The sequence below is a fragment of the Siphateles boraxobius genome, unplaced genomic scaffold (genome assembly GCF_051911475.1).
Source record: "Siphateles boraxobius isolate OS27281-9 unplaced genomic scaffold, OSU_SipBor_1 6, whole genome shotgun sequence".
Classification (NCBI taxonomy): Eukaryota; Metazoa; Chordata; class Actinopteri; order Cypriniformes; family Leuciscidae; genus Siphateles; species Siphateles boraxobius.
The window spans coordinates 26,776,240-26,789,307 of record NW_027509186.1 but is presented as its reverse complement, the minus strand read 5'-3'; the positions used below and the strand labels follow the sequence as shown (position 1 = coordinate 26,789,307).

Sequence of the window (13,068 nt, the reverse complement as noted above, 5' to 3'; positions counted from 1 at the left end):
CTGAAGCCCTCTAGTATTTTAAAGGAATAGTTCACCCAAAAATGAAAATTCTGTCATCATTTAACGTTACTCGCCCTCAGGTTGCTGTAAACCTGTTGGAAGGTATTTCTTCTGCTGTTCATAAATGTTTTTTCTTTTCTGTAGGCAACTTTGGAAGTCATTGGGGTCCCGCAAACTGTTTGGTTACCAACATTTTTCTAAATATTTTCCTTTATGTTAAACACAAGAAACGACCTTAATGCAGGTTTAGAAAAGCTTGAGGGTGAGTAAATAATGACAGCAATTTATTTTTGGATGAACTATCCCTTTAAGCTCAAAGTAACCATGTAGTTACCGCCAAAACAGTTCTATGTTCCACTAGAGTCATTGTTATTATTTTATAATAACCAAACTGGATTTTGGTATAAGCAGAGGCCAGCAGCACACAGTTTGAATCAAATCCAATGCTGTTTTTCAACGGCCTCTGCTGTACATGACGGCGTTTTGGCCAATTCTGGTTGTTGGGCACTACTGACAGAAGTGAAGTTTCTTTCAGTTTTTCCCCCTTCCTCGGCACAAAACACTATTATTTCGTAGTCATCTAGTGTGCAATGTTGACTAAAAACAAGGTTTCCGTCGACAACGGCTGTGGTTGTGAGGGACGCTTTTCTCTCTTTCGCGTTCCATACCAACAGAGGTCGCCCTGCTGTAGGGATGTGCCTTACTCTTTGTTGTCATCCTCGCTGTTGTCCAGTCGCTGAGCGACTGGGTGGCTGAAATGTGCCTTTTGTTTGTGTGGTGATCTGCGTACCATCTCCACGAAGACGATGCCGGAGCTGAACACTGAGATCCCTCAATGCCTCGTGTCGGATCCGCTGCTTCTCTTCTGTACGTGATGCTGAAGCGGGAGGCACGGAGGAAGACAGCATCCTTGCTGAGCACTCAATAACTGTCCGGCCTGTCAATGAACTTGCTATTGAGGTGACTATATTAAGAGGTTGTTTTACCTTTTTCCTGTTTTAAGAACAGATTTAATTTCATGGCTACACGTTTAACCTGCTCTTAATTTAATTAACCTCATCCAACCCACAGCTCAGAAGATTATTTTAAGACTGAGTCCATCAGTATTGCGAGCAAGGAATCTTAAAGGGATAGTTCACTCATAAATGAAAATGCTGTCATCATTTACTCGCCCTCAAGTTGTTCCAAACCTGTATGAGTTTCTTTCTTCTGCTGAAAACAAAAGAAGATATTTTGAAGAATATGGGGAACCAGTTGTGGGGCACCATTGACTTCCATAGTATGGGGAAAAAATACTATGGATGTCAATAGGGCCCAACAACTGTTTGGTTACAAACGTTCTTCAAAATATCTTAATTTGTGTTCAGCACAAAGACATACATACAGGTTTGGGTGACAACAACTTGAGGGTGTGTAAATTATGTCCATTAAGATCTCTCTGTGATGATTATTCCAATTTACTCTTATATTTATGAGCTTTATTTATTAATTCATTCATTTATTTTACATTTGAAAAGTGCAATTACATTGAAAATTTCTATTTATTGGACGGACTTTTTGGTTCGATAACTCTAGGGATGGGAATAGTAAGGAATTTAACTATTCTGTTAACGATTCTTCTAATACGTTTGAGGAAAACATTTGGAAATAAGAAAAGTTTGTTGCTAAATGGTCAGATAATTTTATATTTCAACACACAACAGATAGGGGAGACACAATAGATGGGTAGTGTTGTTACATAGGGTCAGAAGAACACTGTCAGTTTGACAAAGATCTGTGGTGATGACATCAATATATCATACACTCACGTCAGCTTTCGAGCTCACAGGAGAAGTGGCATGTGACTGTGAGCAACACTGTAGATTTTATTTAAAAAAACAACAACAGATTTTCAGGAAGGAAAGTAAAAAATAAAATGTAGCCTTAGCCTAGCCTTGCAACCATTGTATTATAGATACAATTATTGAACTTACATAACCTTTATGTTACATAACCTTTATGTAACCTTTATGAAATTAGCCATTTCTCTAGTTTAATTTGATGTTTTGTGTTCATGCAAAAGCTTAGTAATGGCTGTTTGGGGTGGGGATAGTTGTAACAGTTCATTTAAAATGTTACAACCGCTTACGATTAATCCAAGTATCCATCAGGTATCAATCCATCAGGAGTCCAGGTATCAATCACATCCTCTATTAAGGCAAATTCACGTGAGTTTTTTTGTTGTGCATCAAAAGATTTATGTGGTAAATATGTTTTCTTTGTAGTTTATGCGCATGTCTTCTTATCAGATTATCAGATTAAACATTATCCGCCTTAATTGAGCGCATGTCTTTTTGTGCACATTTTTAGAATTTATGCTCATCTTGGCATTTCAATCCAGCAGTTTTTATGTGATATCGCAAAAGTGGATGGCAACATAGCCAGTGACTGAATGTGAAAGGAATTCAGTACAGACACGAACACACCACAGCAGTTGTTTTTGTGCTAAATTTAAAGTCCAAAAGAAACACAATATGTTTTTTGTATTCCAACTTATTCAAAAGTGATTATTCTTTGTTCTTCAATAACATTCTTGCATTGATTTAGATTATGTGCATACTATTTCAGCAAATCATCTCATTGTTACATCTATTCCCAGCCAAATCACTCCAGTACTGGGGAAGGTTGTAACAATGGAACTCTTTGTGTTTGACATTAACTCACATAATCTGTGATTGTGTAGTACACGTCCAAGTGAGTTTTATTTGTAGTAGACAAATGTGGCTTCCATGTATCAAATTTTGAAAGATCTAGCACAAACAACAACCACAACCTGTTACTGATGCTCAAACAAAAACTGTTAGTACCATCCATCGTCTCCCCCTACAAGAAATCAGAAATACATCTTATTTTACTTTTTTATTTAGAAGCGGTATTAATGCAATGTAATAATTATTCCTAATTATCATATAAAAAATAATAAACACAAAATTGGTAACGCTTTATTTGAATGTGTCCCTATTACAGTGTAATTATACATTTAAGTACTGAGTAATTATAACAATTAACTACATGTACTTACAATAGGGTTAGGGTAGGTTGCGTGTAATTATGCCAAATAGTTATTACTATAGTAAAATACATGTAACGTGTAACAAGGGCACATTAAAATAAAGTGTTAACCACATATTTCATTACTTCTTTTAATTTGACTGATCTAGTTTTATGTTTTTGATTCACTAAAAGCAACCAGCTAATATGGTAAAATGAAAAGGAGCAATTTATACATTTATTTTTAATAAAAAATATTTTATTGTTATGAATAAGAATAACGGCCCGTTCACATCAATGATGATAACTATAACAATTTCTAAAAATTGTTCTAAATATATAAATTGTTCTAAATATTCACACCACAAATAACGATTTCAGCATAGAAAAACGATATCATTGGAATCACTTTCAGAATATATATTTTTTTTCCAGCTGATGAACGATAAAGCATTGACTGCCAATCAGAATCCATCCTGCTTTAAAGAGCTTGAGACTTTAAAGTGGCAGACGACAAAACTGCAGTTCACTTAGATGAAACGGAACGTTATCGTGCATTGGTGTGGATGCTAACATAGTTATTGTTGTAGTTATCTTTATAGTTACCATTCTTGGTGCGAACGGGGCTTAAGAACCCTTTCTCATTTCTCAAACCTATACATACATATCAATATCCTGATAAAATAACTTAATATTGACATAGTTCAACTGCTTCCCATCCGAGGTTTGGACAACATTTGGATAAAGAGCTGTGGATAAGGTTGCCACAGTTACTTTTGGTCTAGTTTTGACACACCCAGATACAAGCCAGACTCTAGCATTTCTCAACTGTTTATGTGAAATCCACTGATACCCCTTCAGACATACTCGAGTGGTTTTAGCGCTTATTCTACATCAGAATCAAAGGAAAAGTGCCATTTTTATACAGTCACTTAAGCGTTGTGGTGCTTCAAGTAAGTACTTTCATGAATGCTTGCATCCAATGTAACATGATAAAGTGTTTTCTGAATGTGACAGCTCATTGTATTTGATTAGGTTCACAGAATAAAGATGTCGCCGTTGATGCTGGCAGTCGGAGTGTGCTTAGCTGGGTGGATTGCTCTTTATGCTTTGCTGTGCTATGCAAATGGCACTTGCGGCTATGAATGGAACTGTCGGCTAGTTACACTATTCCATGGCATCCTTGCAGTCTGTATAACTGCTTACATTGGATACATAGATGGACCGTGGCCTTTCACCAACCCAGGCAAGATGTACCAAATGTTCATATATTTAATAGGGGTGTGCGGCTGTTTAATGCAGCTCAGAGGTGGCATAAATGCATTTATACTGCAATCACAATTGTATAAATAATTTTGAATATTAAAATATATGGTTAAAAAAACTATTATACTTAGTATGACACTAAAACCATCAATAGGTGCTCCAAGTCACTCGCTGCGTTTGAAATCGCATACTAAATAGATACAGAATTTGATGAAGAACTTACTTTTCAACCATTAAAGTCGGCATTAAACGGAAGTAGCGAAGATCTTTTCTTCTTCCCTATTGTGATGTATATATGAGTGAAACAGCTTATCGAACAAGAAAAAATGTAGGGCGGGACTTAATTTGTCCATGGGGAATTGATTGGATGGTTGTGGTTTGCTATTGGTTGATCTGATGTGAGTGACAGGTTGTCCCGCCCTCACGCCAGTAAACACATCATCAGAGAAGGGAGGGGAAGTTATTTGGATTGAAGAATACTTTATTTAAAAAAAAAAATAATGTCAGTCATCCAGTTACTTTGCACCTACTGTTGAATTTGGACATGCTACTCTTTTCACATACTGTTTTTCGACTAGGGAAGTAGGTATATTCATTCTTAATGAGTGAGCCATTGAATCATTCAGTCAACCGATTCATTCAAATGACTGATTCATTACAAAACAAAGCAAGTAACTGTTAGTGAGTGGCTCATTGAATCATTTACTCAACCGATTTGTTCAAAAACAGTAACAGATTCAGTAACAAAATAGCTCGGAGATGCGCAGCAATTCTGCTGTGGTTTGTTTGAAACTATTTTCGTTGGTGAATTAGAACAAAAACAGACAATATTGTGTATAAACTGTGACTAACTTAATATTAGCATTTTGTTTATTGAATTATTAAATAAATTCAATATCACATTTGCAGTCGAGCTGATATTCGGCTTGTATTGGTTTGATTGAAGTGAAATACTCGAAAATGTTAGCTCGCACATTGTTAAAACAACAATTACGATATTAGTATAGAAAAAACATATTGTACACCCCTAATATATTATGTTTTTATTAGCATTGCCGTATTGTCTTTTTTTCATGGCAAATTCTCTATATATTATTTGCAGGTACAAAGAACACCGCTCTGCAGATCACCGCTATGGTGGTCAGTCTGGGCTACTTTATCTTTGACATGGCCTGGTGTGTGTACTTCCGCACTGAGGGCCTGGTGATGCTCGCTCACCACACCATGAGCATCCTGGGTATTCTGCTCACTCTCTGGCTGGGGGAGTCGGGCATCGAGTCTTGTGCCGTGCTGTTTGGCAGCGAGATCACGAACCCCCTCCTCCAGACGCGTTGGTTCTTGAAACACTCTGGCCGCTACAACAGCTTACTGGGAGACGTGGTGGACGTTCTGTTCGTTCTGCTGTTTGTATTCATGCGCATTTTCGTCGGCGGCAACATGCTGTACTGTGAGCTGATCTCTCCGAAACCCAAGTTCATCATTAAGTGTGGCGGCGTGGCCATGTATGCGCTGTCCTGGGTGTTCATGGCTGACATCGGGCCTTTCGCGTACCGCAAATCCCTGGTCAAATACCAGCACTGGATGAATCGTCACAGGATGGCAGAGGTCAACGGGAAGGACGTGAAGAGAGACTGAAAGATCTAGCAGCCAGAAGATTGTCCTCTCGTTTCTAACACTGGAGAGAAGAATGAGAATCAGTGTTACAGCTAATAAATCTCTGCCGCTAATAGATGTTTACATATTTTTTAAAAAGGATGTCAGCCATTAAAGTTCACTTCTGGCTGGTAATATACACATGGGAAAACCCATGCTGTATCAGAACCCTTAAAAGTTTTTTATTTGCCATTATGATTAACACAAAATTCTTACAATCAAATCTAATGTGATATATTTGTACTCATAAGGAATTAAGTGTTTAAACTGTTAAGTACTGGAAATATTTGATATTTTTGTAATTAGGAACTACTTGTGATACATTTTAATTAGTTATCTACATTCTTTCCCATTAAACTTTTAGTACGTGTTGTGCAATGTTCAGAAATGATCATGAAACTCTACTAAATGTTTCTGGAAGATTACTGAATGCTTTGTGTGTGATTAATGACTCGAATGTATAGTAAATCCAAAAAGTCTTGTTATTGAAATGTAACCATTTTCAAATTGTGAAGTTGAGTGATGACGTATGGTGAATTAATTACACCGTTGATCAAATCAATAAACATCATCATCATCTTTGCCACAAATCAGTTTTAGTTATGTATTTTGGGTGTTGTCTCATTCCACATGTCAGATTGAACATCATAACTAAGGCTACATTCACACTGCGTTGTAATCGTGTGTAATTGTTTCATAGATACAGAAGTTCAGATTGGTGGATAGTTTTAGCACTGTAACTAATAGACCTTAGTGGCAAGAATCGTAATTCTGACCGACAAGACATTTCTTTTTGTGCAGATCTACTAGCCTTCTTAACTAACTTGAAAAATACATTAAGAGGCCATACAGAAATTCATTAATTCTCATTTTAAAATCATTAATATATTTATGGGGTTTAAAAACAAAAAACGTAAGTGGTTTCACTGCCTAGAGATTTTAAAATGAAAAAAATGTCTACCTTTTTATTAAAGTGATTTTTGTATTGTTTAGGTAGAAATCTTAGTAACTCTAAGAAATCATTTTGGGATTCATGACTTAATTTTTTGGGGGAAATAAATACATTTACTCGTATTTTAAACAGTGTCTTATTATTATATTATTAATTATTATTATATCTTACATAGAGTAATTACTAAACAAATTCCATAATGCATGTAAAAGGTCCAACTCGGACCTAAAGGCCAAAGTAGGCCTAAGTAAAGCGTCCATGACGCGTTGCAATTTTGCGAACGTCCACAATGTGGCAAAATAACATAATAGTTGAAGAATTCCGCTCTCTTGAGCTTGAAGTTAATTTAATTTAACCAGTGACTGGCTCACATTTTCCAACGGAATAATAAACTAATTTAGCCAGCAGTAAATCTTAAAATTCAAGACATTTCCTAAAAACCCATAATATCACGGAAAATGGACGAAAAGTGAACGCCTTGTCCGAGTCTCAGACAAATGTTCCATTCAAAATATGTAGCCTACGTTTTAAGTGTCTTTATGAACAAAATATAAACACGTCTACACTCAAAGCCATCTAAAACTACATTAAATAATTTATCTGTCACAGACTATCTTCTTTTTAACTATTTAATTAGAGTTTGATTGAATTACGCGAAGAAGCAACTTTGAATCATCATCACTCTCATAACACTGACTGTTTCTCAAATTCTAGTGAGCCTGACTACTTGTACAACATTTTTGTGTACGTTCCGACTCAGCTTAGCAGAGTGAGCGCGCGCGAGCTCGGTTGAATCGAAAATGCTGTCCATGCAGGCTCACTCTTACTAGGGTTTGAGACACAGCCCCTCGGGAGACACGGCAGCAGCACATCTCAACTTTCCCCAGTTTGATGGATCGGAACCTTCAACCTCTAACTGATTTTTAACGTGGACCATTGCTTTTATACGAGCTCGGTATAATTTCTAAAAGCATGCGGGGATACCCATGCGAACTTTATCGAGTGGTTTTGTTTATTTTGATGCTGAAGTGATTTCGTCGCCGCTCCATAGAAACTCTCCACGAGTGACACGTGTATGAGCGCGTGCATTTTTCCCTGTCTGGATGACTGTGGGATCGGTGTGGATGCCCCGCGGCTGTTTGTTATTGTTGTTGGGAAAATAGCGCGTCTCAGTTTTGGAGTGGACGTTATTAGGCTGCTGTTAGCTTTAGCATAGCAAAGGCCTTGTCTGCAGTCTCGTTTTGCAGTACGAGTAGCAAACTGCTGTTGTGTTGGCTGTGGACAGACATACACACACATTCAGCATTAGGAAACTCCAAAGTGTTTTAATTTCCAAAGCAGCGCAACTTCAAGTGAAGTGTTTCGACTTCTCCTGGGAGCTGCTGCTGAATACGAAGGTAAATTTAGCATATAGCTGAACAATAACGAAAAATCACCAATTCTGAGAGTTATTTTGGTTAAATTATTAAGCTGATCTGTACAAGCCTCCTGACTTGCTATAGCCTACTGTTAAACCTAACAAGATAATACGTTTTGTATATATAAAACATATTTTGTATGTTTTATTTATATTAATTTCAAGTATATGAGATGTAACTTTAAAGTTAATATTGTTGTTTTTATAAACCCTTTGTTTATTTGTAAACAGCACCACCTCTGGATGAACCAAATGTTATTTGAGTTACTGAGTTAACGTTACAAATAATTTGAGTTATTCGGTGTTGGGAAATATCATGCATAAGTGCTTTATGTGCTGATTTTTTACCTTTAAAGTTTTTAAAACGTATTACATGATTTTATGTTGTCTATCATATAATGTCATAAGTGAATGGACTTTTGGGTGTGTTTTATATGATTGTCTGGAATCATTTGGATTGAATTGTGGTTTTGGTGAACTGCATGGAATCTTTTATAATACATTTTCTGTTTTTTCTAATTAGAGAACCTCCTGATCAACACAACAGAATACGGATGCAACAGCCTCATGCAACATCAGAAACCGATGCTTCTCCTGATGCATCTGAAAATGACTATAGGATATAGGACGAATAACAGCTAAAAACAAAAGCCCAATGAGTGACACACGGTCCACAGTTACTGACAGGTATGTATGAGTTATTTTCGAGTTATGTGGAGTGGACAGACTTGCTTCTGGTCTGATCCTACCATATACTTAAAGGTACAATATGTAAGAATTTAGTATCAAAATATCCAAAAACCACTTGCACAGTGTTGTTTATTTCTTTCAATTGTGTACTTCCATTATCCTACATGTTTCCAAGAATTTGTAAATTCAGAGAAATTCACAATTTCACATAATTCACAAAAAAAAAAGTGCCCGTCCCCCTTCACTTGTCGCCTGTCAATGACGTAATATCCGCTTGTACTGCCATAGTAACCATGGCGACAGACGTGGATAACTGCGTAGTGCGTAACGTCTAGCGGCACGCTGTTGTTGTTTCGTTTAAACATAATGGACCGTGGCAAACAGACTTTGGGACAAAAGGAGAAATAAAACAAGGATCAATATCAGCGTGGCGTTTTCGAGTTGCCGAGAGCTCCACGTCCGTGACTAACTTGGACTTGACAGGGACACCACTCTTGCATGTACTTTATTAGACAGGTGAGCAAATGTACATAAAACAAATCAATGTTATATAGCTCAACAATATGAAATGTTAGAATATGATTAGTTTGTTATTCTAATGTTGATCTAACTTACTGCTAGTCTCATATAGCAAACAAACTATTATAACTTTTATAACTTTCAACATTATAACTTTCAACATACTCGAATGCTGTTTAGTATGATAGTGTAACGTTAGACCAAATGAAAAAGCGATGCGGTTAATTAGTCAAATAAACTGACCTGTGTGAGTATTAATTCAGCACTTGTGGGTAGTTCGGTAGAATTAAATGTCCTTTTTCCTTTATATCTGCAGGACTCGCGTGTTGCGCTGATATCTGTCTCTCAATAGCAATCGCGACCTGCTTCATACCACAGTCATGTTAAAAAACATGCATTTTTTCACTCATCCATAAACATTATTAGATCCATCAGCATGACAGCGAGTCCCATCATTCTGCTTATCACTGCGTCATCAACCTACACCTTTGTTATTGTAAGAGGTTAGCGACCCCTAGCGGCGAAAAAAATGACATATTGTAGCTTTAAGTGGACACCTTTATGTTTTTATGAAATCTCTGAATAATGAACTGTGTTGGTCAGCATTGAGCTTTTATTGTGTTTAGTCTTGTATTTATGTATGTAATGTAGGTCGTCAAGCTGTTTCTTGACAAGGTTTGTGCTTTATTCCAATTTTGAGAAGTCAGTTTCCATTGGCAAGTCAATGAATATATGAGAATTTGGATTCACTCAAACATATTAGGTTTGCTGGTGTCTATACTTTCACGGACATGTTGCATCTGCCATGTTGACGTGCAACTTTCTTGGTATAGCACTTGAAAAGAGCCATTTATTGTAGCTTACGGTTCTCTGAGTGTCAACGTTTTTGACAAGTTTCCACTGGTTGAAGACTTTTGAATCTCAGCAGATACAATAGTTCTGTGTTTTTCCACCTACTGTTTTGTGAATTAATACTTCATATTCGGACATATTATTCGGTTGAGGTACTGCTGTTTGCATACTATATAGTAGAAAACTACACATAACATGACCTGTGTTATTTTAGTATTATTTATATACAATTATTGATATTAACTTTAATATTTTGAATTGCCTATTGGTTTTATATTTTTGGCTTTCATTTTAATTTTATTTTAAGTTATAGTAATTTTCTGTATTTTTTATCTGTAATTTGTAAAAAAAATATTTGTTTTGATTTAAATTTAATTTGATTTAAAATTAAATTTTGATAAAAAAAATTTAAGTTTGAGTGTTTGATTGTACTGTCATTGTTGACTTCAAAGTTCGTATTCTTGTGTGAGCTATGCTTCCATCTTGAATTGTCCATCAACCAATAACATGCTTCTGTTTGGTTTTGTCTGGTTTAATCCTGTATTGTTGTTGCTGACAGCTTATTTTGAGATTCATATCTCAAATGTGATCCAAACTGTCTCTGATCTCATATTAGAGGCCAAATGGCCATTCAACAATAACCCGAAAACATTTTCAGTTAGTGGCAGGGTTGATAATTTCATATAGACAAGAAGTTCAAGAGAAACCCATTGTAACATTGTATTATATTTCCTTCGATCATTTCTTTACTGCAAAACTCACAACTGGTTCAAACTCTAAGCGCTATGCGCTACTTGATTATTGCTTTTTAGACCATTACACGAATCAAGGAAGAAGTCTTGTCTAACTTCATCAAACTGTTATTTGCTATTGATTATATTCAGGCTTTTGTGAATTGTATTCAAGTGTTTAGTGGAAACCAAGCCATGGGAAAGTTCAATAAATGTATCAATAACCTCTATTTGTCCAGTACTCACATACTATTCACTCATGATGGCTGAAAAAAGTCAGTCAGAGAGTGTTTTCTAATGGTAAACTTGGCCATTCGAGCAGCTCTCACAGGTCTTTGCCACTGACGTCACCGTGGAACAGCAGACTGGTTGTCTGTCTGGTCATCTCCATGATGACAGATCGTGCTTTCAGTGTTGCAGGGATTGAAACATGAGTGATAGAAGTTAACTCTGAGGGAGAGGCTCGCTTGTATGGTTTTGTTGATATACCTTTCCATCTAGTAGAGTACAAATATCAGGATTGAAGATGATTGGTTTTCCTCTCATCTGTTATCACTGCAGGGGATTCATTGTACAGCACAAAGTATGTGGCTAATAGACCATTTGGAAGCAGACGTCTTTGTAGTGGCAGAAAAACAGTGGTAACAAGTGGAGGGAAACAGTCGAGATCCACAGAATAAGAGGAAAAATGTCCTCTTGTGCCTTTCAGAATGTAAAAAAAAGATGGTCTTCATTTTTACAGAATACCATTGTCAAGCTAAACGCAGACATTTATGATTGCAGTCCATTAAACGAACGGGCTGATTATTAAACCTGCGCCAATTACTCTACTATAAAAATTGTATATAAACAATAGATCTATATAATATTCACATATGCAGGTCATACGGAACAAAGGCCTAATGTATTAGCCCTACAGTTACATTATGAAATAATATTTAAACCTGTGACACTTTTTATTCTCACTATAACTCGCAATTGCAAGTTTATATCACAATTCTGAGAAAAAAATTGTATGTAAACAATTGATCTATATAATATTCACATATGCAGGTCATACGGGACGTAGGCCCAATGTATTAGCCTTACAGTTACATTATGAAATAATATTTAAACCTGTCACACTTTATTCTCACTATAACTCGCAGTTGCAAGTTTATATCACAATCAGAATATCTCGTTTATATCTCGCAATTCTGATTTCTCTGAGATTCTTTTTTATATTTTTGTTCTGTGGCTTCCATAGACTGCAACTTCAGAACTGTCACTTTCTGCCACCAAGTAGGCTCCGCCCACAAAACATGTCATAGCTGTTTGCAAACACCCAAGTGGTCTATCCATCTTCTGTTACCTTCAGCCTTGTTCTGTTGTGTTTTAATCCTGAGGTTATGCCAGTTCAAAGTCATTTGATATTTCTTTGTGTCTTGACATCATTCGCTTTCACACTGCAGAATGACATGTAAGCCACAACAGGATATCCTGTAAGCCGATTGGTTAACAGCTTTAAAAGTCTGTGAACCGATTGTTTTAACTAGACATTGTCTCGTATAGCATTTAGAATTGAAGCATCAGTTTATTGTAAATCAGCTTGTCATAGTAAAGCTTTACAGCACATTGAAGGTACGTGCCCTCAAGTTTTTGTTTAATGTAAAAAAACAGCAACAAAAATGAAATTATTAGCATTCATTCATTTGGAATGGCAATCTTGAAAACATTTTATAATAGGTTAAAATGTGATATTTCACATCATATAATATAGATGGCAATGATAATGTATATTATTAAATCAGGTTAATTATAGGGCTTTGCGAAATGACGATATATATCGGATGGACGATATAAAAAGTCTATCGTTTCACATTATGCTCTATCGTTTATATCGTGGTGTCGCAAAAAATATTGTTCACGGCAAAACTTTTTCATCATTTGGATGACTGCAAACTTACACGCTGCCATGG

The 13,068-nt window shown here is 36.2% G+C and overlaps 2 protein-coding genes across 6 annotated transcripts in view; both read left to right on the top strand.

Annotated features, from left to right (window-relative positions):
• The first annotated feature begins 709 nt into the window (after positions 1-709).
• On the top strand, positions 710-6,539 carry tlcd5a (TLC domain containing 5a). Of its 2 annotated transcripts, none has more exons than XM_077208478.1 (3): positions 710-960; positions 4,066-4,276; positions 5,399-6,539. In XM_077208478.1, the coding sequence occupies exons 2-3, from the start codon at positions 4,081-4,083 to the stop codon at positions 5,929-5,931; spliced, it is 729 nt and encodes a 242-aa protein (XP_077064593.1). In that variant the 5' UTR covers positions 710-960; positions 4,066-4,080; the 3' UTR covers positions 5,932-6,539. The 2 variants fall into 2 exon arrangements, with proteins under 2 accessions (XP_077064593.1, XP_077064594.1); XM_077208479.1 differs by lacking the exon at positions 710-960 and adding an exon at positions 3,820-3,983.
• A 1,077-nt stretch (positions 6,540-7,616) lies between these two features.
• Positions 7,617-13,068, top strand: part of arhgef12a (Rho guanine nucleotide exchange factor (GEF) 12a) — a 57,966-nt gene continuing 52,514 nt past the window's right edge. For all 4 annotated transcript variants that reach the window (XM_077208477.1, XM_077208476.1, XM_077208475.1 and 1 more), the window contains exons 1-2: positions 7,617-8,298; positions 8,842-9,005. In XM_077208477.1, coding sequence (XP_077064592.1) covers positions 8,974-9,005 — 32 coding nt within the window. In that variant the 5' untranslated portion in view covers positions 7,617-8,298; positions 8,842-8,973. The remainder of the gene's footprint in view (positions 8,299-8,841; positions 9,006-13,068) is intronic.